The sequence below is a fragment of the Coffea arabica genome, chromosome 7e (assembly GCF_036785885.1).
Source record: "Coffea arabica cultivar ET-39 chromosome 7e, Coffea Arabica ET-39 HiFi, whole genome shotgun sequence".
Classification (NCBI taxonomy): Eukaryota; Viridiplantae; Streptophyta; class Magnoliopsida; order Gentianales; family Rubiaceae; genus Coffea; species Coffea arabica.
This window is the reverse complement of record NC_092323.1, coordinates 46,876,027-46,901,684: the sequence shown is the minus strand read 5'-3', so window position 1 is coordinate 46,901,684 and position 25,658 is coordinate 46,876,027. Positions and strand designations below refer to the sequence as shown.

The following is a 25,658-nucleotide window of genomic DNA, read 5'->3' as shown; positions in this document are numbered from 1 at the left end:
CTCAAAAGTCAAATCAGCCAAGTTCCGGCCTAGTTTTGATCAATATGTCTGAGCCTCTCTTCTTTCCACTCCTTTCTTGTCCTTTTTGTTTTTACTTTTTTTGGGCTCTTCAAACCATACAATTGCAGTGAGAAAACCTAATCTAAATATATAACCAGAAAAAATTTCACAATCTATCCTTGGTTATCTTTTAGTAGATAAAAAGCTTGCACTAATTTTATACGGATCTCAAAGGTAATTCTTTTATACTTTTCTCTATTTTTTTAGTTAATAGGGAAGGACTGGAATTTAAGAAGTGAAGAGAGTGTAGAGAAATTGGAACTCAGAACCTTTAATTTTAGAATCTTTATTCTTTTATACTTTTGTTTGTACAATGATTACAAAATTGTTTTGACATTTGGAGCATATTCAAGAATTGGTTGTTGACGGACAAAGCCATCCCTATGCATGCTTTGGTACAGGGATGGCATGCAGGGGTGGGGAGGGGGGATTTTTCTCTCTTCTCGCCTTGTTTTTGAATGTATAACTCCGTCCCATCCCAGTATTAATTGAATGTATATAAATAAAATTATTAATGCATCATTTTTCCATTGTTTTTGCATTTTATGTTAGATTAAACTATTAGTAATAGTAGTGATATAATATTAATCTTTTCTAATAATAAAAGTGCTAAGAGAGGGAGAGAGGGATAAATTGAATAATTCGAAAGAAGAGAGTGTAAGTGAGAGGTCTCGATTTCAAACCCTCCCACTTACATTTAAGAAAAAAAAGTACTAAGAGGAAAAAAAAAAAAGGGTGCGCTACATGCACCCGGAAGAGAAGCAGACAAAGCGGGAGTTAGGACGGGAGATCGGGCAGGTGCGGGTGGTGTTATATGACAACAAGTACAAGTATGTTTATCATATTAACTACTCTATCCGTCTCATAAAGATAGGCCTATTTATTTTTTCACATAGATTAATAAATTTAGTTAATGTAGTTAAAATAATTATTTTTTGTTCATGAATTCCTCAAATACCCCTTATTAATATTAGATCATTCATTCAAAATAAGAGGCACATATTACTATATTGTGTTTGGAACTTACAGTGCTTTAGTTTTTCAATGCAAGAGTCAATCTAATTAATATTACACGTTTGACTAACATGAACAACAAAAATAAAATTGTCAAACAATCAAACTTTTTCCATTTGGAGCCATTAGAAGGCAACCAATATATATTCAAAAATTTGTAATAACTATGCATATTAACTATGGGTATGTTAGTAAAATAACAAACTAACTACTTTTTAAAAATGGAAATAGGCCTATAATTTGAGACAAACAAAAAGAAAAGTGAAACTATTTTTACGGGACCAGGGGAGTATTTATCATCCTTCCAATGCCCCAAACCCTGTAACCATCCTCACCCTGCACTTTTGCTGTAAGCAGGTTTATCATATTAACTGTTTATCTTTAATCAGGTTCAAATATTGCTTTAATGGCATAGCAACCTTGAAGGCACCTACGTATTTCAAAATCTGAAGTGGAGTGAGTAGTAAAATTATTGTTAGGGTGGTTATCTAATTTAGCTTTTGGTGAAAACCATCACCTATTAAACTCAAAATCTATATGGCGATTATTAAGAAATAAATTAACAGTAAAATAGCGGAAGCGTACCTGAATCCATATTGACAAACTTGATACTTGAATCCTTAGAGAATTTGGGGTGGCCTTCCAGGTCAACACATATTCGCCGATCCTTGAGAGAGCCCTTTAGCATCTCTCTGGTATCTTTCCTGACGATGGGATATCAGGGAAGAGCTATATTTGTGGTATTAGGAAAATACGACAACTAGAATGATACGTGTGACCTGGGGACCATAACCCTATTTATAGGTAACATTCCTGTTACCTTTTGGAGCCCTATTTCAGCCCATCATAGAAATAGGAGCCCATAAGTCTCTACACATTAAAGGCCCACACCCTATTAGATACATTAAACCCAAACTATATTTGATTACTTTAATTGAGTTTAACCTTAATTGACAGCTTGCAATACATAATTATTCACATATAAGTCCAATGTTGGATTAAGGATCCAACAATCTCCCACTTGGACTATATGTGTAACCTTATAATTATGTTTCGCAATTAACCGTATGAGCTCAACTTTACTGTCATTATCACAATGTATCTGTAACCAATTCGGTCCATCAATCACACAAACATAGGATCAAAGCGGCTTTTGTTACAATTTCGTAACTCGACCCATCAATGGTCACATACATTGATATAATTGAATGACATGAATCATGATGTGGATGTGTAGCATGAAAATTTCATGTAATGTGATCAAAACATGCCTATTTTCAACTGGTTCACCTTAAATTTTCATGAGATCAAACCATACCAAAGTCAGAGTGTAAATAAATCCAAACTTCATTTATGCATAAAATATCCTTAAATCCTTAATAACTGAAAAAAATCATAAGAGCATTTAAAATAACAAACTCCCACTAAAACTGTACATCATTTAATACGACACCCATATGAGCAGTATGCTCATGAAACATTTTGGGTGGTAATCCCTTAGTAAGCGGATCCATAACCATGGAGTTTGTCCCGATATGCTCTATCGATAACTGTCCATTCTGCACTCTTTCTTTAACAGCCAGGAACTTGATATCTATATGTTTAGATTTCGTCGAACTCTTGTTATTATTGGAATACAGGACTGCTGATTTATTGTCACAAAATAATTTGAGTGGTCTTTCAATACTATCCACAACACGTAATCCTGTGACAAAATTTCGCAGCCAAATTCCTTGGTTGGATGCCTCATAACAAGTTATAAACTCTGCAGCCATAGTAGAAGATGCTATGAGGGACTGTTTAGCACTCTTCTAGGATATGGCACCTACAGCCAACAAGTAGATATAGCCTGACGTTGACTTCATAGTATCTTGGCATCCAGCATAATCGGAATCAGTATACCCAATGATATCTAACTCATCTGACTTCCGATACGTGAGCATGTAGTCTTTTGTTTTCTGTAGATACCGTAAGACCCGTTTGGTTGTTTTCCAATGATCTAATCCAGGATTACTCAAATATCTACCCAACATCCCAATAATGTACGCAATATCCGGACGCGTACATACTTGAACATACATTAGACTCCCTACTGCTGAGGCGTAAGGAATCTTTTGCATCTCTCTTTTCTCAAAAGCATTCTTAGGACACTGCTCAAGACTAAATTTGTCTCCTTTAGCCTCAGGAGTGTTACCTGATTTATAATTTTGCATGCCATATCTTTTAAGGACCATTTTGATATAGCCCTTTTGTGATAGTCCTAAAATAGTCCAATAGCGATCACGGTGTATTTGTATGCCTAACACAAAAGATGCATCACCAAGATCTTTCATCTCAAAATTGTTAGTTAGAAATTTCTTGGTTTCATGCAATAGACCAATATCGTTGCTGGCAAGCAAAATGTCATCAACATATAATACCAGAAAAATATACTTGCTCCTACAGAACTTATGGTATATGCAATCATCTACTAAATTCATCTCAAAATCAAATGAGATGATCACTTGATGAAATTTGAAATACCATTGTCGAGACGCTTGTTTGAGTTCATAGATGAATTTCTTAAGTTTGCAAACCATATTCTTTGGATCTCCTGATACAATGTTTTTTGATTGCACCATATAAATCGTCTCATCAATGTTACTATTGAGAAACGCTGTCTTTACATCAATCTGATGTAACTCAAGATCGAAATGCGGTACTAGTGCCATGATAATTCTAAAAGAATCTTTTGAAGAGACCGGAGAGAAAGTTTATTTATAGTCGATACCTTCTTTTTGTGTAAATCCCTTAGCGACAAGACGAGCTTTGTATCTTTTCATATTGCCTTTCGAATCTCTCTTGATTTTAAATATCTATTTACAACCAATGGGTTTCGCTCCTTCTGGCAGTGGGACAAGATCCCAAATGTCATTGTCCTTCATGAATTTAATCTTCTCATTCATGACATCGATCCACTTTTGAGAATTTGAACTTTCCATGACTTGACGGAAGTTGATTGGATCATCTTCCATCAATCCAGAGTCATCCTCATGTTCTTGGAGAAAAACAATGTAATCATCTGGCACTGCACTTCTCCTTTCTCTAGTGGATCTTCTTAATGGCACTGGTTCTTGTAGAGGAAGAGTTTGTTCTTCTATAACAGTTTGCTCTTCGATATTGTCTTGATTTGTCATATCATGATCAAGTTCAGGAATAGGGTCCTGAGCAAGAGCAATGACACCTGTGGGAATATCAATATATTCCTCTTTAAAGACAATGTCCCTTACTGTATTTTCTTCCCCAAACTCAACATCCTCAAAGAACCGGGCATTTCCTGTCTCAAAAATTGATTTAGTTGTGGGATCATAAAACTTGTAACCTCTGGATTTTTTAGAATATCCAATAAAATAACAACTAATCGTTCTTGAGTTCAGTTTCTTTTCATTTGGCCTGTAAGGCCTTGTCTCAACTGGACACCCCCAAACATGCAGATGCTTTAAACTGGGCTTTTTCCCAGTCCAAAGCTCATAAGGGGTTTTGATAGTCGCTTTAGTTGGAACTCTATTAAGGATATATGCTGCAGTCTTAAGTGCTTCACCCCAGAGTGACTCTGGTAAAGTAGAATAACATATCATACTCCTTACCATATCTTTAAGCGTTCTATTTCGTCTTTCAGCTACACCATTCATAGTGGGTGAACCTGGCATAGTGTACTGTGGGACGATACTGCATTCTTCTAGGTATTTAGCAAATGGTCCTGAACGTTGTTCACCTGAACCGTCATATCTACCATAGTATTCACCACCACGGTCAGATCTGACGCTTTTAATTCTTTTGTTGAGTTGATTCTCAACTTCAACTTTAAAATTTTTGAACACGTCCAGTGACTGTGATTTTTCTAAAATGAGATATATGTAGCCATATCTTGAAAAATAGTCTATGAACGTTATAAAATATTATTGACCATTCCAAGCAGATGTAGGAAATGATCTACAAATATCTGTATGTATAAGTTCTAAGACGTCTAAGGAACTATTGGCTTCAAATCTCCTTTTATTGGTTTGTTTTCCCTTTATACAATTAATACAATCATTAAAATCTGTAAAATTCAAGGGGTCGAGAATTTCATTTGACACAAGCCTTTCCATTCTCCGTTTGGAGATATGTCCCAATCTCTTGTGCCATAATGCAGCTGAATTCTCATTGGCTAATTTTCTTTTAACTCCTCTAGTACTCAAATGCAGAGATTCATTAAATGAGCCAATCGTATCGATTAAATATAGATTATCATAATGCATTAAAGAATCAGAACCAACCAATTTTGAATCATGAAACAATTCAAATTTTTCATTTTCAAATGAACAAAAATAACCAAATTTGTCCAAAGCAGAAATAGAAATTAAATTTCGTCTAAAAGACGGTACAACAAATGTCTCATAGAGATCCAAATAAAATCCGGTCTTTAACAATAATCTAAAAACTCCAATTGCCTCAACTTGAACTGTTTGGCCATCACCTACGTAGATATATCTTTCATTATTATTAGGCTTTCGGCAATTTAGACAACCCTGCATAGACACACTGATGTGAGTTGTTGCACCAGAATCTAACCACCATGTGTGTCTAGGTACAGAAGTTAAATTAACCTCAGAACAAACCAAATTAAGAAACATATCTTTCTTAGCACGCCAAGCGTGATAGTTGATGCAATGCTTCTTTTGATGCCCTTCAGCTCCACAGAAGAAACAACTATTATTTCCCTGATTATTTGATTTCTTTTGTTGTTTCTTTTGTGGCGCTGTACCTGCAGCTCCTTTTTCCTTCTTTCTTTTAAGTCCCTTACTTTTATTATTAGTGGTTAACACCAGATGGACACTTTCTGTCTGCTCTTGCTTCAACCTTTCCTCTTCCTCTACACAGTGTGAGATGAGTTCATTTAGAGATCAAGTCTCCTTTTGACAGTTATAACTCATCTTAAACTGGCTAAACTATGTAGGTGTAAGGATCGAAGACAACCTAAGAGGGGGGTGAATTAGGTTTTCAAAAAAACCAGCTAAGATATAGGTCACTTTTCTTCAAAGCCTACATTTCTTTTCTCAAAGACCACCCAATGGATCAGATTACTAGAAAGCACAGGTATTCGTAAGATGAAGAGGAGAGCAGTTTATATGAAAAGCTGTAAACGAAAATAGAGAAACAAACCAGACTTCAAACTCTACTGGAGTTTGAACAGCACTTTTATATACCAGGTTACTTCAAGTTGAACAATCTTGCAACCAATATCCTGTGTACAAGGGAAGGATCACTTCCTTCTTGCCCCAAACCACACTTGGTCAAGCAAGGAAGTTTTACAAACACTCGAAAAACCCTCACAAAGCTACACTATTGAAGAAGCTGTGTCACACTTGAAAAACTACCAGAAAATTGCACAAACTAAGAATACAAGTGTTCCTTTGGAGTATTCTAACACTTGAATCACTCACAATCTGATGTAGACTTGATGTACAAAGTTGTTCTGAGGTGGTTGACTTTGTTCTTTTTATAGGAGACCAGAAAATTTTTCAATTAATGCTGTCAACAGGTAGAAGGCAACTGAAGAGTCAACTAGCCGTTGGTGCTGTCGGACGTCCGATATTCAGTTTTTATGCGTCCGAACGAGATCAATGAGTTCTGGAAGTTTTCTTGAATCTCTTAGGACGTCCGATCCCTTATCACCATGCGTCCGAGGGTAAGATGCACACTTGGAATTTTCTCTTCAATTCCTTCGGACGGTCGATGTGTCCAGAGTGTTGCGTCCGAAGTGCAGCAACGCTTGTCGGACGTCCGATACTCAGGTGTTGAGCGTCCGATCGTGATCAGTAATTGTAGAAGCCCTGGCTTGTCTTCTTCGGACGTCCGAGTCTGAGTTCTTCACACGTCCGAAGATACTCAAAGGATGTCGGACGTCCGATACTCTCCTTTTGTGCGTCCGACAACTTCCTCAGCACTTTTCATCCTTTTTGATCTTCTTTTATTTGCTTTAAGTCCACAGACCTGTTTAGTGTCATTTCTGAAAAGGATCTCTACAAAAAGTATTAGTAACATCCATTTGTTTTGTAATCATCAAAAGATATAAATTGAGATAAACAGTAGGAAGAGATATTAAAATCAAATGCACTAGTAACTTTTCAGAGAGTTTCAACTTAAGTGCATTTAATTTCGAAGCAAGATGAGACATTTTCATGATGTACTCTCTGATATTGCCTTTACCACTATATTTCATTGAAACTAGGCGTGTCAAGAGCGTACTAACTTCAGCCTTTTCGTTCTTGATAAACCTTTTTTCAATGTCGTGAAGGAACTCTTTAGCGGTTACAGTCGTTTCTGACATTGTTCCCCTGAATGCTTCTGGAACGGCCTTTTAATGATCATCAGACACAAGCGATTTGATCTTTCCCACCTTTCATTATTTCTCTTTTCATTAGAGGTACTCTGATCTGTAAGAGGTGGGGGAGAATCAATCCTTAACGCAAGGTCGAGATCCTTTACTCCAAGTACTATCAAGAGATTTTCTTTCCAGAATTTGAAGTTTGTGCCATTCAACATAGGAATATTATTGATGTTGGAAGTGATATTTGTAAGATCATTTACAACTGAACAGAAAACATAATATAATTAAAATTATGCTCACATAAATCAAAATAATAATAAATTTAAATAAAGATAACCCCATCTCAAGATATCGATATTCCATTAATATTTTGTCTTTGGACAAAAATATTAATTTCTAAATGATATCTTGGTGCAGTAATAAATACTGATAATAATAACATGTCGAAAAATAAATTTTCCTTTGGGCCAATTTATAAATCACATGTAAAATCCAAATAATTATCACGTATTTATTACCACAAGTGCACATGTAATTTTATTAAATATGGACCTTCTTTTGGGCCGATCAATATTCATAAAATTACAAGTACTCAACTAGTTATATTCTAAAATAAATTAATTTTCATAATAGAGGTCACTTTAGTGGCATATTATTTCAATTAATTTATTCCAAAATATATATAATCATACCAATATTCAAATTTAAAATTATACAAATTAAACAAAAATTTTGATCAAAGTCAACTTTAGTTAACTCTGATCAAACAATCAATTGGATCAAAACTTGTTGGACCAAAGGTCCATATCCATAATTTGACCCAATTTATTATTCAAGCCCAATTTTTTTTTCTTTGAAGTCCATAAATACTTTATAAAATTATATATATGATGGGCCAAACATATGGACTTTGTAGGGCTTAAATATCTTATTAACTTTATTAGTGTTCACTTAAATTAAAGAAACCCTAATTTCTTTAATACAAATATAAGCATATTGTTTGTCAAAAGTCAAACAAGTCATAAAAGCTAATTTAATACAACAAAAGCATGAAACGTGATCCTATCTTGGCTTTAGACTATTCAGCAAGTACGATCATGTAAGACGTGGGGCCTGCCATGACTTTTGTAACATAATTCTATGGCTAGAATGTAAATTAACAATTGGCCAAGTCAAGCTTGGCTCAGGTAGGACCACATTCATTCTATAAAGAAAAACATTTGATAACCGTGTGAAGTTACTGTGCAACTCAAATAAATTGGCCAAACTATGATTGCAAAATCCAATTGATTCACTTGATTAACAACCAAAACCGTGCGAAGTTGCAAGCCTTGAGCATAGATTGAAAACCGTGTGAAGACTTACGTAACCAAAGGCATTGAGTTGTTTGACCGAAGACCAAAGGCTTCACCGTTCTGACCACAAATCCTCTCTCTTTTTTTTTTTTTTTTTTTATTCTTGATTCATGCAAGCACAGCCACGTGAATGAGACCAGAACCACACGGTCAAAGAAAAAAAACTTTGCGCAACAACAACTCCATTGTTAAACACCTATGGGGCCGATGATCTATAATATATATTATGCTTTTAAGGAATCAAAAGCACTCCCCCACGTGAATGGGCTGGTGGTTGGCGCCTCTTCCTCGGGACCGTCAGGTCCTGGGGTCGAACCTCCGCAGCAACATCAGTTCCGCCGTGCATCTAACGTGCTAGGTCTGATTGGGGCGTCGGGTTGGGCCGGAGTGGGATTAGTCGGGCCGCCTTTACGGAATTGACCCGGACACCCACTTCGTCGACAAAAAAAAAAAAAAAAAAAAAAAAAAAGGAATCAAAAGCGCTCTTGCCGTCTAGTCTCTTAACCTTATGCTTTTACAATTTATTAAACTTAGAGCTTTGGTCAACTGAAAACAATATACAAACAATCAACTGGCAGCCGAAAAATTAAACATATAACAATCATGTATCGCATCAGAGTCCGCAGCCAGTAGTTATGAAAACAGAACCAATAGTAATAAAACTATGAATTAGTAACATAAGATTATTTCCTAATAATCAACCATATGGGCTCTGATACCACTTGTTAGGGTGGTTATCTAATTTAGCCTTTGGTGAAAACCATCACCTATTAAATCCAAAATCTATATGGCGATTATTAAGAAATAAATTAACAGTAAAATAGCGGAAGCGTACCTGAATCCATATTGACAAACTTGATACTTGAATCCTTAGAGAATTTGGGGTGGCCTTCCAGGTCGACACGTATTCGCCGATCCTTGAGAGAGCCCTTTAGTATCTCTCTGGTATCTTTCCTGACTATGGGATATCAGGGAAGAGCTATATTTGTAGTATTAGGAAAATACGACAACTAGAATGATACATGTGACTTGGGGACCATAACCCTATTTATAGGTAATATTCCTGTTACCTTTTGGAGCCCTATTTCAGCCCATCATAGAAATAGGAGCCCATAAGTCTCTACACATTAAAGGCCCACACCCTATTAGATACATTAAATCCAAACTATATTTGATCACTTTAATTGGGTTTAACCTTAATTGACAGCTTGCAATACATAATTATTCACATATAAGTCCAATGTTGGATTAAGGATCCAACAATTATCTGTATCAACCCATTTTGTCATGATTCTATCTAAATAGTGCTACTTCTCAACTTTTTAAGCCCAAGCTCAATCTTTATCTTGGTCGATGACCACCTACTAGATATGCCTAATAATTGATCATTGATCAATGAACAAATTCTAAATAAGATTAAAGGAACTATAAATTTTCACATCGTACACATTTTTTTTAACTAATTCATGTTTTATTTATTCCACAAATTTACTAACGATTTCAAACACAAAATGTGCCTCCCTTCCCTCCCCAAATTTTTCCTGTGCTACATTGCCTCCTATCTCCTACTCCTCCAACATTTTCTTTTCATTTTTTTCCTTTTTCTGTTTGAAACTTGAATAAAAGCTACGGTTTTCACTTTAGATAGAAAACTTCATTGGAAGTAGATGCCACCAATCCGGGGGTCAAAAGCCAAGGAGTAATAATAAAAAAATGTTATTGGTTAAAAGCAAAAGAAAAGAAAAGAAAAGAAAAAGAGTGAAAAAGCGCATGTTTGAGACTTAAACACAATAGTTATGCTAATAATATTCCCTAGTGTTACGCATCTTTCTTAACTATTGTTTGAATAGGAGCTATATAAGAATTCTTTTTTAAAAAATTCTCTAAATAATTTTTTACCAATAAAAACATTACAATAAACGAAAAAAAGTTTTTCCAAAAAATCTTCATTCATCACTCACTTCACAACTTTTGCCAAGGAGCCAACTAGACAAGAATATTTTACTGTAGTAATGTATATGAAAAATTTTTACCGTAGATGTTTTTAATAGTGTTTAGGGGGTGTTTTTAAAAATATATTTTGGAATATTTTTAAGATTTAAAATTTTAATGGGGTATTTTTAAAATTGCATAAAACACTACTACCCCCCCCCTCCCTGCCAACACCCCTTCCCCCTTCCCTCCTCTTCCCTCCTTTCTCCTCCCTCTCCCCTTCACCACCACCGCTTCCCTCTCCCCCTTGCTATCACCACCTCCCTCCTCTTTTCTCCTCTCTCTCTCTCTTTCCCTCCCTTCTTTCCCTTCTCCTCTCTCTTTCTCCTTCCTCCCTTTCCCCCCTCCCCTTCCCCTTAGACACACTAGGACCTTGCTGGCGTGACCTTCCCATGACCATTCTGGTTGCGATCAGATCTGGTTGTGACCAGAAGGTCGTAGCTAGCACGACCTAGTTGCAACTGCTGTTTCGTCTTGGGAGAAGGGAGAGTAAGGAGAAGGAGAAGGAGAAGGAGAGGAGGAAGGAGGGTGAAAGGAGTGGGAGATGAGAGAAGGCCTTCAGCGAGTGGCAGTGGAAGAGTGACTGTGATGCTGGAGGAGCGAAAAGGGAGTGGTAGATGGTGGTGATTCAAGGAAGAAGAAAAGGTAATATAATTTATTTTTATTTTTTGATTTTTTGTAAGTTATTTTTGAATATAAGGAGTGTTTTTGGTGGTGTTTTTGGAGTGTGTTATTGCAAATTTATAGATGAAAAATTAGTATTTGAAAAACACTCAAATCCAAATGGAGCCATAATTTTCCTATTAAGTCCAAACTTCAAGGAAAAAGTGAAAATGTATTAAAATAAATGATGAGCACGGGATATGCATATAACAATTAAAACTGATTCCACAGTTAAATTTTATATTTACAAATTTCTAAATACCCCACATGCGATTTTCTATAAGTATACAGATCTAGATTGAGTATAAGGTATTAAGAGTTAAACTCACAGGGAAGAATGGACAACAACTGACACTACTAAATATTCTCTATTATTTAGACTATCAACAAATTGAAGGAAATAAAATTACACTAAAATGTGCTAGAATAGCGAACAAAATCTTCTTAGATCATGGTATTCTTAATTACTCATGCAAGTGCAATTTTTGGATCACTAAAATCACAAGGCGTACCTCTACTTTCGTGAGTGTATTCCCTAGGTTTAACACTTTTTAAACTAGTGTTAAATCCCAATTTTCATTTTTAACTTAACACCTTAAGATTATCACGATTAATGGGCAGTTAATCATGATTAAAGGAGCAAAAGTGCTAAATAACTTGCTCAAAATAATAGCATCAAATAGCCAAGAAATCAACACAATACAACTATAGAAATTTCAACTAAAACCCAAGGCATAAACTTTAGAAACACATAATAAACATAAAATTCAAACTTGTATATTAACTAAATTTAGAATCAATTAGAAAGATAAAGAGTCGGAAAGGTAGAGTAACCCTTGTCACATGAGTTCTCTCCTTGCCTTCTTCATCCTCCAACTTTATCTTCATCTAGCTAACACAAAGAAAGGATAAACTAGCTAAAACTAACTATCATACACTACCTAAACTAAAGAGTTAAGAAACTACATTTTTGTGGTATTCCTTGCCCATCTCCAAAACTCTTTTAAAATGGAAGACACAAGCGCCTGTTTATAGAGAAATCTTTCCTCTTAGTGTCTTCCTTCTAGTGTGAACATTGGATTCAAATGTCAACAATTTTGGCTCGAAGCTAAAACTCATTATTATGGAAGAAATAAAGTCAATATTTGTTGCTAGAATCTTCATTTTACAGCTGCAAATCTTCTACAAATTATCCCTCAAAAGTTGTGAAAGAATGGAGGTGAAAGCAGGTTACGTAAGTGGAAGCCGTCATTGTTGACTAGAATCCCTTGGCAATCCCTCCAAAATCTGGCCGGATTCCTTGGAGGATTTCTCCCTTGTTTTGTTCACATTTTGATTCTTCAATTTAACTTCCTGCCACAAATCTCTCCAAACAATTCCTCCAAAATTGGCAGGATTGTTCGGAGGGATTTGAGTCGACTTTTGCTTTCAACAAGTTTCTTCATTTTCTTCTTTTAGTGACTAGAAATACTTTTGAAACTCATTATCCTTGTGAATTTTAGGACTTCAACCATCATAATGTAAGCTTATTTCTTGTCCAAAATAAGCCCATTTCCAACTCCTACAAAAAAAAATAAAAATAAAAAAATATGCAAGTATAAGGGACAAATTCTCAATTAAGCATTAGATTGCACTTAGAACCAATTCTAGCAAAAATTGATCATTTTCTTCCTATAATATCGCAAAAGTGACTAAAAGTAATATAAAATGTCATCCAAATACATTACAAAATAGTCACTTATCAATAAAAATAAAAACATTAAATGTGAAATATAATGAAGGCCAAAAATAAAAAATAGTAGATATGTGCAAAAAAAAGTTACAATAAAAGATTGCAGAATTACAATATGTAGTGCTAGAAAATAAAAGAGAAAACAAGATAAGTGATACAAAAAAGGGGCTAATATCTAAATCGCCACTAAACTATTAATACTGTATAGTATATTCTTTTCACTAAAAGAAAATTTCAAAAACCTCTGGTTTGTAACAATTTTACTAGCTTTCTCTGAAGTTTATAAAATTACACAAACCTCGTCTGAAGTTAAGGTTTTGGTATCAAAATTAGTCCAAGTCAGAAAAAGTAACATCAAAAGGGTACTTTAAGAAGAGAGATAAAATTTTATTCTATAAATACCCCTTATACATGTATATATGTTGTGTTAGTAAAAGAATAAAAATAATTAAAAGTTAAAAACAATTAATACGCACATATCTTTACATTAAAAGTTCACATAAATTAGACAATACAAATAAGTAACAAAACTACACTATGATCACAAGATTCAACAAAACAGACCAGTCATCTCTTTTAACATGAGATTTACTATGATTCTTTTGATTTTGAACAAATTTTTTTTTGAAATTTTGCCTTTTTTCCCCCTCCATTCTCCTTTACTTCCATAAAATCACTTTACAACTATAACAACATTAGGAGTTTCAAAGAAAATTTCCTCATGAGTAACCTTCTTTTGCCTAGTGTTTTTCTCCTTCTACCAAAACCCTTTTTTTCACATTTTGTACAACTGATTTTTGGTTATTGTCAAGTTCTATCAATCACAAAACAGCGCCATTTGGTGTATCAATTGGAATTATTTTCTAATTCCAAGTCATCATTCATCATCAAAGAAATTTTCAACAATTATTTCCATTAATTAGTTACTAATAGTTAATTAGTACTCTAATTACTCAATCATTAAATATTAGTTTGTAATAAGACATAATGTCTTAGGGTATATGAGTAAGTTCTCCCCATGTGATGTAAGTTAACTAGGCTCACAATTTTGCCAAGGCAGGTAAGTGTGATTTTACAAACCTCAGGAGAGGCCGGTGAAATTGTTAGAGATCTCGAGGAAGGTTTATGAAATTATCGCTTTCACTACACTACGTTCATTTTATAATTGTTTGGTAAATATTTCAATTATGAAGTCAATTTTAATAGCTTATATTACAGCTTTTGCCTAAGATTAGGTCATCATTTTTTTTTACTTAACCCTAAAATTAAATGGTTACCAAGAGCCTTTCTTCTTGTGGTGCGAGAAATGCTAAAGTTTTCCTCTTGTCCTAGATAAATTCTTGTAGTCACGACATGGCAATATTATGCTGTAAATCTTCCTTACTATTTGTGTATTTTTCCTGACTATTGTATGGATAGAAACTAATTTTTAAAAAGATTTTCTCAAGGTTTTCTAAACCCGTTTCTACGAATTTTTTTATATTTTCAAATGTATTTTTATCTCACAAATACCATATCATAATAAGTTTTACTATAATTAAAACTAATTTTTTCCAAGTAAACTTCAATTGTCAAGGACTCAGGTTACTAGACATGAAAAGAAAAACTAATTTTCCCAAATAAGTTTCAAATTGTCAAACACTCGCTCCAAATTTTTTTGCCACGGAGGCAAGTGAAGATTAAGAGAAAAACAATTTTCTTATTTAGTCTGATTTTTGGTATGGTGAAAGACGGAAGTTTAAAAAAATAACAAACAAAAATATATTGGATGTTTGCTATAATAATTTGCAACTGATGCAGAATATTAGAAATTTCAAATGTTGATCGTTCATTGTACTGATGTTTATAACTCTCTATATAGTATTCTTTGTCTATATCATTTCTGGATTTACTTTGTCATAGGTAACAGAATCTAATGATAAAAAGAAAAAATCATGTAAGACTAATAAGACTACCATTATTGTATAATAAGTTGTAACGTTGTACGAAAATTTACTAAAGCAGTATGCTACAATTTGTTTCAGATGTAATAAATTCAATTCTGAAAAATAATAACAACTTTAACTTTAAGAATATCCATAGATTTGATTACTTCTTTAACTCATTTCAAATGTAACAAATATCACCTAGGAAATAGCAGGTTGGACTTCCAGCTTTGTGTTTACTGCCCTCTATTAATTATTTAGAGGCCATTGAGCTCCTCCTTGCTGTTAATATTTATGGTCAAATTCAATGGCCTCAAGCTCGAGCCCCTAAGAATCACTAACTACTTTCTTGCTCTTGATCAAAGCTCCTGAATTATCTCCTTAACTGAATTTTAAAGAACTTTAGGGATGCTAATTATCATCAGGACTGCATGCAAATCAACATCTGTAGTTTATTATAATCCCTTATTCAATTCTGGAGTTAACAAATTTTTTTCCCTAAAAAGTTGCTTCAACACCTTAGTAGTCGCATGTACTCCAGGGGTCAATCTACTTTCCTGGAAAGTGGTTGAGGAAAATTGAACAGATCATTCTACACAAATGTTTCCGCTTCAGTATTCTGTTGTTCTTCTGTTATCACCCTGGCGTGCTACTAAGGTTGCATATTACTAGCAGAAGTTCGGAGTTTTTGCAAGTGGTAGAACACAAAGCTGGTTATGAGCTTCGGTGCTTGTATCCATGCCTGTTTTACAATAAATTGTTCATAAAAAACCGACAGGAAACTGGTCATGAGTTCTAAAAGTTTTGCTGATTATAATTTGTTGAGATTCTTAATGTCTCAAGGGATAAAGCGGTAGTCATGCTTCGCTGCTTCATTAGCTACAAAAATATCGTTCTTTCAACTAAAAATGATGATGCTTCGGTGCTTGCTGTGAGGTTTCTCTGGTAATTCAAATGGTTCATGACTTTTAGACCATGGAAGTGGCCTAAAAGGAGACAGAGGACAAGAGCATACATAACATCAAGAAATTCTTGAGCCATCTCAAAGCATAAACAGTTCTGCGTCACCATATGCTCGATGTATAAGCAATTAAACACGACAAATAAAAAGCAACCTCAACATAACAAAATCACAAACAAAATCTAGTCATTAACAAGCTCCCGTTTTCCATGTCCCATCCAAAAGCAAGATATGAAAATTGCACATTGCCATAGTTACGTAATTTCCCTAGCTATTACTAGTATCCAGAACTACTTTCAACCTGCGTTTTGTCACTATTACTAGCAACTATTCTGGAGTTGGATTATGTTATTTCCTTGGAACGGCATCAACTACTCCCCATTGGCCGATCACAATTTATTCAAACATTTTCCTGAAGCTTCACCAGCAGACCTCCAAACATTTTTTATGTGAACACAATCTGGCAGTCGTTATTGCATCTCTTCAATGACAATATTTTGCTGCGAGCTCCAAAGTGTCCAAGCACACCAACGGTCATCTTTTTTAAAGCTTTCACATTCTGCAAAATATAGTCAATGAGCTTGAATTCATATTCCTTTCCATTGAATTTTCTGATTTTTACTTCCCTAAGATGTTTCGGCAAGCATAATGGAACAGGCTCTGCAGAAAGAAACTCAAATTTCTTGTCTTCAGCAGAGGATTCAATCCTGTCATCCCAAAACACCTGCCATTTGGAGAATAATTACGGACTGGAATATCTAATCGAATACATTGCTGTGAGAAAAAAGGATCATTGGGACTCACTTCATCAAAGACCAGCACTTGAAGATTAGGTGCACTCTCAAGTAACCAAGATAACATCTTCCAGCTACGAGTATGCTTATCATAATATTTGCGGACTTCAAGCTCAAGATAAGTTAGCTTTTCAAAAGTTGGCAGCAACTTTTGAAAATAAAAGAGTAACTTCAGGAAGAAATGAGAAAATTGATTAGACAAATAAACACTTGGAAATTTGAAGTTCCAGTCATTCTCCAAATCATAACAAAAATAATTTGAGTTATGCAATAACCAAAGAAAAGAAAAGAAACTACCTCCACCGTGGCATCTAGCAAATAAAGTGATACCACACTTTGTGACCAATTCATAAGCTCAAAGGCAACCTCACAGCGTAATAATTGTTCTTGTTCTGATGTTTTCACAATATAAGGGCAAGAAACTGATATTCTGGCTTCAACACAAGAGACTTGTGGTTTGGGAGAATGTTTACTTCAACTGCATCGCCATCAAAGTGCAAATGTTGAAGCTTTGGGGCATTTATACTTGTTTTACTCGCTCCCTCAACCTCGCATTCCAAATTTACAGCACTGGGGATGTCCAGAACAATGTCCCATTCATCAGTCACACAATGGAGGTAGATTTTTTCCAGGGAAGGGCTTTTTATCAAAAGGGTCAGAACTTCACCCTCTGAATATGTTAAACAGTCAAAATACAGTTCTATGAGCACAGGACAACCCTGAATGAGCCTGGGAGTAGACAGCTCATCTGTCAATATAAATTGTGCCAAATGCAGAATCTTAAGATTCGGCAAAGAAACTGTCTCCGGGACGTAGAAATCAGTAAAGCGACTTTCCAGCTTCATTTCTACAAGTGTTTTGCAACTGAAAATTGCAGGACAGGACAAAATTCCCGGAGGAGACAATGCATTGGAACGATCAAGTCCCACAAAAACCTCAAGTTGTTGGACTCCGCAAGAAATTGCGGCGCATATCAGAGAGTCTATTGCCACCCGAAAAATCTCAAGAAACTCTTTCAGGGAAAGATGGAATTTTCTTAAACAATACGGTTTTCGCTGAAGAATCAATTGATGACAACAATCTACCAATCGAGCAAATCGTTGATAATTGGGACCCATAATGTCTACATATTTTTTACCACTATTCGGATCGAATCGTCGTAAAGAGTGATCAAATTCCAGATGAATATTGCGAAGTGAAGTGAAAAGGTAACGCCATCGAGTGGATAGGATGGAGGTGGCTGCAGCTTTCTTTGTTGGAAGAAAGGAAAGGATATGGCAGAGAAGGTCATTTGGAAGAGCGCTTATCCGATCAACATGATCAACTTTAACATGATTTTGGGACTGGACTTTGACGGTTTTTTTCCTTCGATTGCTCCGAATTTTTTAAGCCAAAAAGATCTCCGGATACGAGACATTTTTAGCTACATATAATTTGAGCAAAAAAAAAGTGCGAAGATATGTGAAAGCTAGCTCGAAAGAGAAAACTCAAAAGAATTCAGGGTTGCATTCTTTAGTTGTTTTGTACAATCCAAAAATTAGCTTCAAATGCTAACCAGAAGTCTCACTCTCGTATTAATGTTTCTAATCCCGCTTTGTCTTCCTTGTTACGGGGAACTGGAGAGCTCACATCACAAAAATGTGGAAAAAGTGACTCTTATTGATTTTTCACAAGCACAACCGCATGATATATTAAATGCAATGTGTAGTTTTGCCTTACATTTAGTGTAGCTGAACTATGTAATTGCAATGTGAAAGAGCAATTATGTATGCATTCCCGAACCGCCCGGGGAAGTTTTGAGATTCTATTTTATATTCCCTAGGAAATTTTGAAAATTTTTATCGAAGTTATTTCTCTTGACCCCTTAGATTCTGATAGAATTCCATTGCTCCTCTACACCTAACTTTCGGATTATGACAAATTTAAACTATGAAGCTCAATTTGTCATTAATTGTATTAGCTTTACATGTTGACTTGTTAAAATTTTTTCTATTATCTCAAGAAAAAATTTGTCCAGAAAAAATTTGTTCAAAACTAAACTATATACACATTTCAATTTACTATTTAACTTTTTGATCTATGAAATTTTAAATTAAAGTACTTTGTCCTGAATGCAGATGATCCGTTAATTATACATGAATTTGAAGCTAATAATTAAGTTTGCATATTTTTTAAAGTTATGTTCTTAAACATATAAAACCAATATATATCTATTAGCAATATTATATGATTATTTTTTAGTTACATTTTCTCATAAATGATTGCTTTTCAAATTTGGGATTAGAGAACACTAAAATTATGCTTTTTAGAAAAAAAAAAGTGAATAGTAATTTTTTTTTCCTTAAGATTGTAACATCAAAAAGATAAAAAAAATTGAATAGTAAATCACATTTTAATTAGTGAAAATGCTAGAGCCAAGACTTGTGGCTAGTGGAGTCAGGATTATATAGGATGATTACTATTCAGTTTAAATTATATATAATGTACTTGTTTTAATTTTTTTTTCTTTGATCTAATCAATTTTTTGGTTTAATAACAGTACAAAAAATTGTACTAAAAGAGAGAGTTTGACAGATATTGGCATTTAGGAATGGCAATGTAATAAGAGATGAGGAATTTTCAAAATATTAGGGGGGCAATGTGAAAAACAGGGGGTGTTTTCTACAATTTTGGAGGGGAAAGGGAATTGACTTGATGACGTATAAATTTGATTTAATTTTTTACTTTGAGTTGCAATCAAATATAAAGTTTGGACAGTTAACTACAAAAAATAAATAAAAGAATGGCACTGGCCGGAGCCAAAACAGGCCACCAAAAATTTTTTTAGGACAAAAAAATGGGCAAAATTTAAGAATTACACTTGAAAGTGATAATTCTTTATGCATAAAGTGCCCCCCCTTCACAGAAAAATTCTTGGCTCTGTGACTGGTATGTAAATACTAGTTTGGCAATGCATCTATTGCATCTTACATATCTCATTTTTGAAGTATATAAATTGAATGAAAATTAATTTATCTATTTATATATAATATAACTTTGAATATTAGGTAAAGTGTACCACTTTTGGTACTTTCTTCCAAATTTTTTCTAATCTACCTTTTATACTTTATTTATTTATTTTTGGTTTAGGCATAATTATTAAAGTTAATATTATATACACTAGCATTATATATAGTGTCATAGTTGGATGATACTTTTGCAAAATTTAGATTTTAAATTCAAATTCAAATTAGTTGTTATATACCTAATGGAGATAGTATACACATTGCTAATGCATGGAAGATTGATCCTTATTATTAAACATAACAATCACTAATATCATAAATAAGCCATATTGAAATATAACATTTTAAAATCCTCCAAATAATCAAACTTTAAATAATTCAAACATTTGTCCAACAGTGAAGTCTAATTCCAAATTTAATCAATACCCATTTTTTGATAATCAATGGAGAAATCTTTGATGACAATGAATATGGATTGTGTTCAATCTATACAATGGTGAAAATCAGCAATACTTCATTGCACAATCCTTTGTTATTAATCGCTTAACCATGATTTTAACTTACCAAGCAAATTTTCACACAAAAAAAAGGAAACAATGTAAAACTTTTTATCACCATAGGTTAGTTGGTGTTGTTATCAACGTTTTGCTCAGCAAATTATTTGTATATATAATTTCTTTCCTACATGAGTTTTGAGAAAATGCTGTTGCTCTGATCCTTCATTAAAGTTAATCAACTATAGTTGTTCAAAGCAAAACTGATTTTCTAGCCTCGCACCTCATGAATTTCTTTTTCCTCTTTATGGAATATCTTTTTTTTTTATATAAATATTTTATTTATTTTAAGAAAATTTTAGCAGAGTTTCCCCTTATAAATGGACGAAACTCCGTGCCAACAAACCCAAATTCTAGGAAAATATCACATGGCACATGCTACATTGAAACTCTACGAAAGTTTGGAAATCCTAATTGATGAAGAGCTAAGCAACTGGTACGAGAGCACCATCTTCTGTATCTGAAGCAGTAATCTATCTTTTACTTCTTTGTAAAGAATCCCAAATTAGCCAACATCCTAGGCTAGCCTGCTTTCCTCCGCCTGAGGGAAGGCATGCCTAACCTGTCTATGCGAATTTCCCCTCGCGTCTGTCTTGGAATTGCATTGAACTCATCATAAATGGTGACATTCCGGTTATGGCTGGACGCACCCACCTTTGCCAAACTGTCCGCCACCCTATTTGCTTCTCTGTAGCAATGAGAAATTTGTGCCGTATCAGTAATCATGCCCCAAATATGGTCTACCTCCCGTCGTATCACCCACGGGCACTGGAGCGGGCGTTGAAAAATCCCAACGAGAACTAGGGAATCAACTTGAATACTTACATCGGTAAACCCCTTTTGAAAGCACAAACGGAGCCCCATTACTAGGGCCAATGCCTCTGCGCGCAAACTCGAAAGTTTCCCAAAGTAAGTTGAGAACGCAAATAATGGCAATCCCGATGAGTCGCGAAATATTCCCCCACCACCACTCACTCCTGGATTTCCCTTGGAGCATCCATCCGTATTTAGTGTTAGCAATCCTACCTCTTTCGCCTTCCACCACACCAGGTGAAAACTATATCGCGATGTTTGTTGAGTTGTCCACTCATATAGCTGAAGAAACGTGTGCACCTCAAGCTTCTGGTTAAACTGAATCTCAACCACCCCTATCACATCTAACAAAATGGCATGACAAATCCTCGCCACTGACATCTGCCTTCCTTCGTAGTATGCAATGTTTCGAGCCTTCCAAGTATGCCAACATATAAAACTGGGAAGAACCGAGAAGAGAAATCGTCTTACCACTTGCCGAGGGGAGAACAGCCACCAAGCCGTTAGCCAGCCACCAAACCGTCTTACCGCTTCCCGCCTCTTTATGGAATATCTACTATGTCTAAAATCTTTTATATATCAATAGTTGAAAAGTACACTAAGTATTTCTTAAATTTATAATCAATTCTTTTACTTATTTTTAATTGCTTAGTTAGATGAAATAGTAATGTTTCGAGGTTTATATATCAGTTCTATAACTTTCATTTGGTACATATAAAACTTACAACCAAAATAGGAGTGTTTAAAAGATTATATGATTCCTTGTGCATAAAGTATAAAGGAAACTTTCTCCATTCTAAATTCATCAAGCTTCATTTGAATTTGTTATTAAGTTTTACACTCTAAGTGCCAACTTAATTATCTATTTAGTCATAAGGTGTAGAGACAGTAAATTGAGCAAGTTATGAGAATCTTTTATCAATATTATAATTATTTCTATTCTGTAGATATATTTCAGCATTGATTTTCATATATTATTCTTGTTTGTAAACTGAGTGTTTTGCAAATAAAATAAACTGCATTAAAAGATTTTCTTTGTGTGTTAAAATGAAATATAAACATTAAAATGTTTATTTACCCACTAAAAAGCATCATTTATACTCTTACCCCTATGGTTGCTCATTGTTATTTTGCCACCTAAATTTTTTTCATTTTTTTGCAACCTTTGAATTTCAAATGTTAAAGATCGCATGATATTTGTTGTTATCTTGACCAATTCAACTTCTTTCTCCCACTTGGCAATATTCTCGATGCATATTAATTATGCATTCATCTTCCACTATAAACTTATAAATCCAATTTGAATTGCTATCTAAACATGGTTTCAATCACTTATTACATTCACATTTAGTATATCATATCATATACGATGTTAGCGTAAAGGACAGCTTGTACTAAGTTTTCATTTCTGACAATTAAGCCACAATGGTTGGATAAATAATAACTTCTCAAAGTTACGGCTGACAAGATTAGTGTATCAACTATCGTTTCTAATCTATCGTGTCAAATCGTTCTCTTCCTTTTTTTTTTTTCATCTATTGTGTTATTGGAATTTCTACTTGAAGATTACTTGTAAATTTAGGCAAGTCTTAGTTGCTGCTGATTTGTCTATACTTATGTGCAAGTTGTTTTATAATGAAACATATTGTTTTTCAGATGCATCATTTAGGAGCCACCAAAGTTTTTCACTTTTAATTTATTATTCACCCGTCATTTACTATGATAATTACAGAATATTACCCTAGACCCAAACAGCATGTCAGTTATCATACTTACATGTCCATCTTTGAGTCTCCAACAGTTATTTCTTTAATTACATATCCCATTTGACCCCCAAAATGTACAAAGAAAACTAAAGCATAATAGAAAAGAAATGAAAAGATTAGAAATTGGTGAGGTTTGATTTTTCAATAATAGCAAATGCTAAAAATTATATGAACTGATATGTACAGTATAGAACTGAACTTGTGAGACCCTTGATTGATACTGAACTAATGTGTGTGCAACAACAACTAGGCTATTTTGAGTGCACTGTTTCATTGGTGCTTTATCTCTATGTAGATAGAAATCGGTCAAGAATTCAGTCTACCGACACTTTATATGGTTAACTAGCTTCTGATCCCGCTTGTAAAGGAAAGATTTAGGGTGGTTCTATTCATTTGTTGTGATATTACACTGAAGCTTTAAGAATAGAATATCCACGTTTAACACGTAAATAATGGTTTCTTTACAATGCCTAAAGTTCATGCTCCAATTTGCTTAAGAACAAACATCAACAACTTATATCTTTTTAAAACAAAAAAAAAAAGACTAAAATTATGATGTCTCCAAATGATGGATACCAATATGGGAACACCTAAATATCTGAAGAGTGGATTATGTTTTAACTTTTGTCTGTCGTCTCATGTAACTTAATATAAGACTTTTCTTAATATAATATTGGATCATGTTTTAACTTGTGTCCGTCATCGCATGTAACTTAATATATGACTTTTCTTAAAGGAATAAACAATAATAAACCCATCAGATTCCCCCAGTTTTTTGAATCCATTTCATTATTATGCTAGCCGAATCACAGTAAAAACCACATGTTGGAAATTTGAGACTTTGTTGGACATTTTTCAATCCTTCGATCAGTTTAGTTTTCAAAAAGCTCAGTGTTGCTGAAGTCAATCTTGCACTTTCCATTAAGATGTTCGGTTGATATTAAACAATCCTTTTATTTGGATCTAATTGAACAAAAAGGTCCCATGGTGTGAAATCTAAAACCCCCTGTACTTACGGGTGAACTGCATTTTGTATCTGAATCATATGGTAGCATTAATCACAAAATACATAGTTTTCCAGTCATACTTATAAATACCGAATTTTTTGGACTTTGTTGTCTTCGTTAATAACCTGAATTGGTAGATCTAACAGGATTTTAGTTTCCATTAGTTCCTTTTGTTTGAAATTTCTTGTCTTGACATCAATCCTGTGGGTCACAATTACTATCGTTCAATAGCGCACCCCAAAAAAAATTGTGTAAACATAGCCAAACAGAAAATACATCAAAACGAATTACATAGCCAAACAGAAAATACATCAAAACGAATTACATAGCCAAACACAAAATACATCAAAACGAATTAATGCACTATCTGTTTTAGTACATGCTTGTATATACTAAGAAACGAAAAAGCAGAATCTTTTTTACGAGAAAGAATCCTTCCTTCACTCTTAGGTATGAGAAAAAGATAGAATTGAAACAAAAAAATAAACAAAAAAAAGGTGTGATGGAGAAGGCAATCATACATTTTGATTCTATATTTCTTTGTAGAGAAGAACGGATGGACTGACTTTGAAGAGAATGAGTATAGTAAAGTAGTTATATAAAGGTTATTATCACTTTATCCCCTTTCAATTATATCATTACTATTAATTTACTCCATAACGTTATCTTTTAGTCATTTCACTCCATAGGTAATTCAATTCAGTATGCTAACAAATTTTGGACAAAAATATCTATTTATTTTATAGCATTACTACATTGTTATTCTCACTTTATCTCTTTAAATTATAGTGATACATTTACTTTATTTTCTAACATTATTTTCTAGACATTATACCCTATTGTTGACCTAACATGTATGTTCATAAATTTTTAAATGTATTTACCCTTTTTTTATATATAATTAAAAATAAAAGTTGAAGTGGTTATTTTTTCTTTTTTTCACTCTAAGAGTTGCGGAAACGTAAAAAATAAAAGGGTTTTCTCGAATTTCTTCTTTTCACACTTATTAATACTAGAAAAAGAAAAAGATGTAGGAGAGAAGGTGATAGAAAATTAGATTCTGTAAAGAAAAAAAATAAGGAGGAATCTAATATATTCGTATTACTTTAACATCATTGGGATTAGAATTAGAATTGGGTAGTAAACAGAAAAGTAAAGCAATTTTAAAATAATAAAAAAATCTAATTCTTTCTTATTTGTATCTTTTTTAAAAAAAGAATTGAGCTCTCTCTCTCTCTCTCTCTCTCTCTCTCCCCCCTCCTTCCCAATGTTTCTATTTTTTTCAATATTAATAATATTACTGAGAAGAAAGAGATAAATGTTTTGACTTTTTTATTTCTTGACACTAAAATTGAGAAGAGCCACTTTAATTTTTTTTTTTTGTTTTCATTATACAGAAAAGAGGGTACTTTTTTTAAAATTTTTTAACTTAGTTGGTTTGGTGGTGGGATATATTGTCTAAAAAAAATAACTCTATGGAGTAAATTGATAATAAGGCTATTGTTACGGGATAAATTGATAATAATTTTAAAGGTTAAACAAGTCTTTTCACTTGAATTAACAAATTTCATTAAGTTTGACTGTTAGTTTTAGGAGTAAAGTGACTAAAAATAATGTCAAAGGAGAAATTAATAGTGGCACCAAACATTAAGGAAGGAAAGTGAT

The 25,658-nt window shown here is 33.8% G+C and overlaps 1 protein-coding gene across 1 annotated transcript; it reads right to left on the bottom strand.

Annotated features, from left to right (window-relative positions):
* Positions 1-16,499: 16,499 nt before the first annotated feature.
* Positions 16,500-17,966, bottom strand: LOC113700932 (FBD-associated F-box protein At3g52670-like). Its single transcript, XM_027221361.2, has 3 exons — positions 17,322-17,966; positions 16,859-17,017; positions 16,500-16,778 (listed from the first exon to the last, which is right to left on the bottom strand). The coding sequence occupies exons 1-3, from the start codon at positions 17,964-17,966 to the stop codon at positions 16,500-16,502; spliced, it is 1,083 nt and encodes a 360-aa protein (XP_027077162.2).
* Between the last annotated feature and the right edge of the window lie 7,692 nt (positions 17,967-25,658).

Coding starts and splice junctions, on each gene's coding strand:
- LOC113700932 (XM_027221361.2), bottom strand. CDS start 17,966: ATGGGTCCCAATTATCAACGATTTGCTCGATTGGTAGATTGTTGTCAT. Junction 17,018..17,321: donor TTGATGGCGATGCAGTTGAA/GTAAACATTCTC, acceptor TTCTTCCTGAAG/TTACTCTTTTATTTTCAAAA. Junction 16,779..16,858: donor AAGTGCTGGTCTTTGATGAA/GTGAGTCCCAAT, acceptor TCCAAATGGCAG/GTGTTTTGGGATGACAGGAT.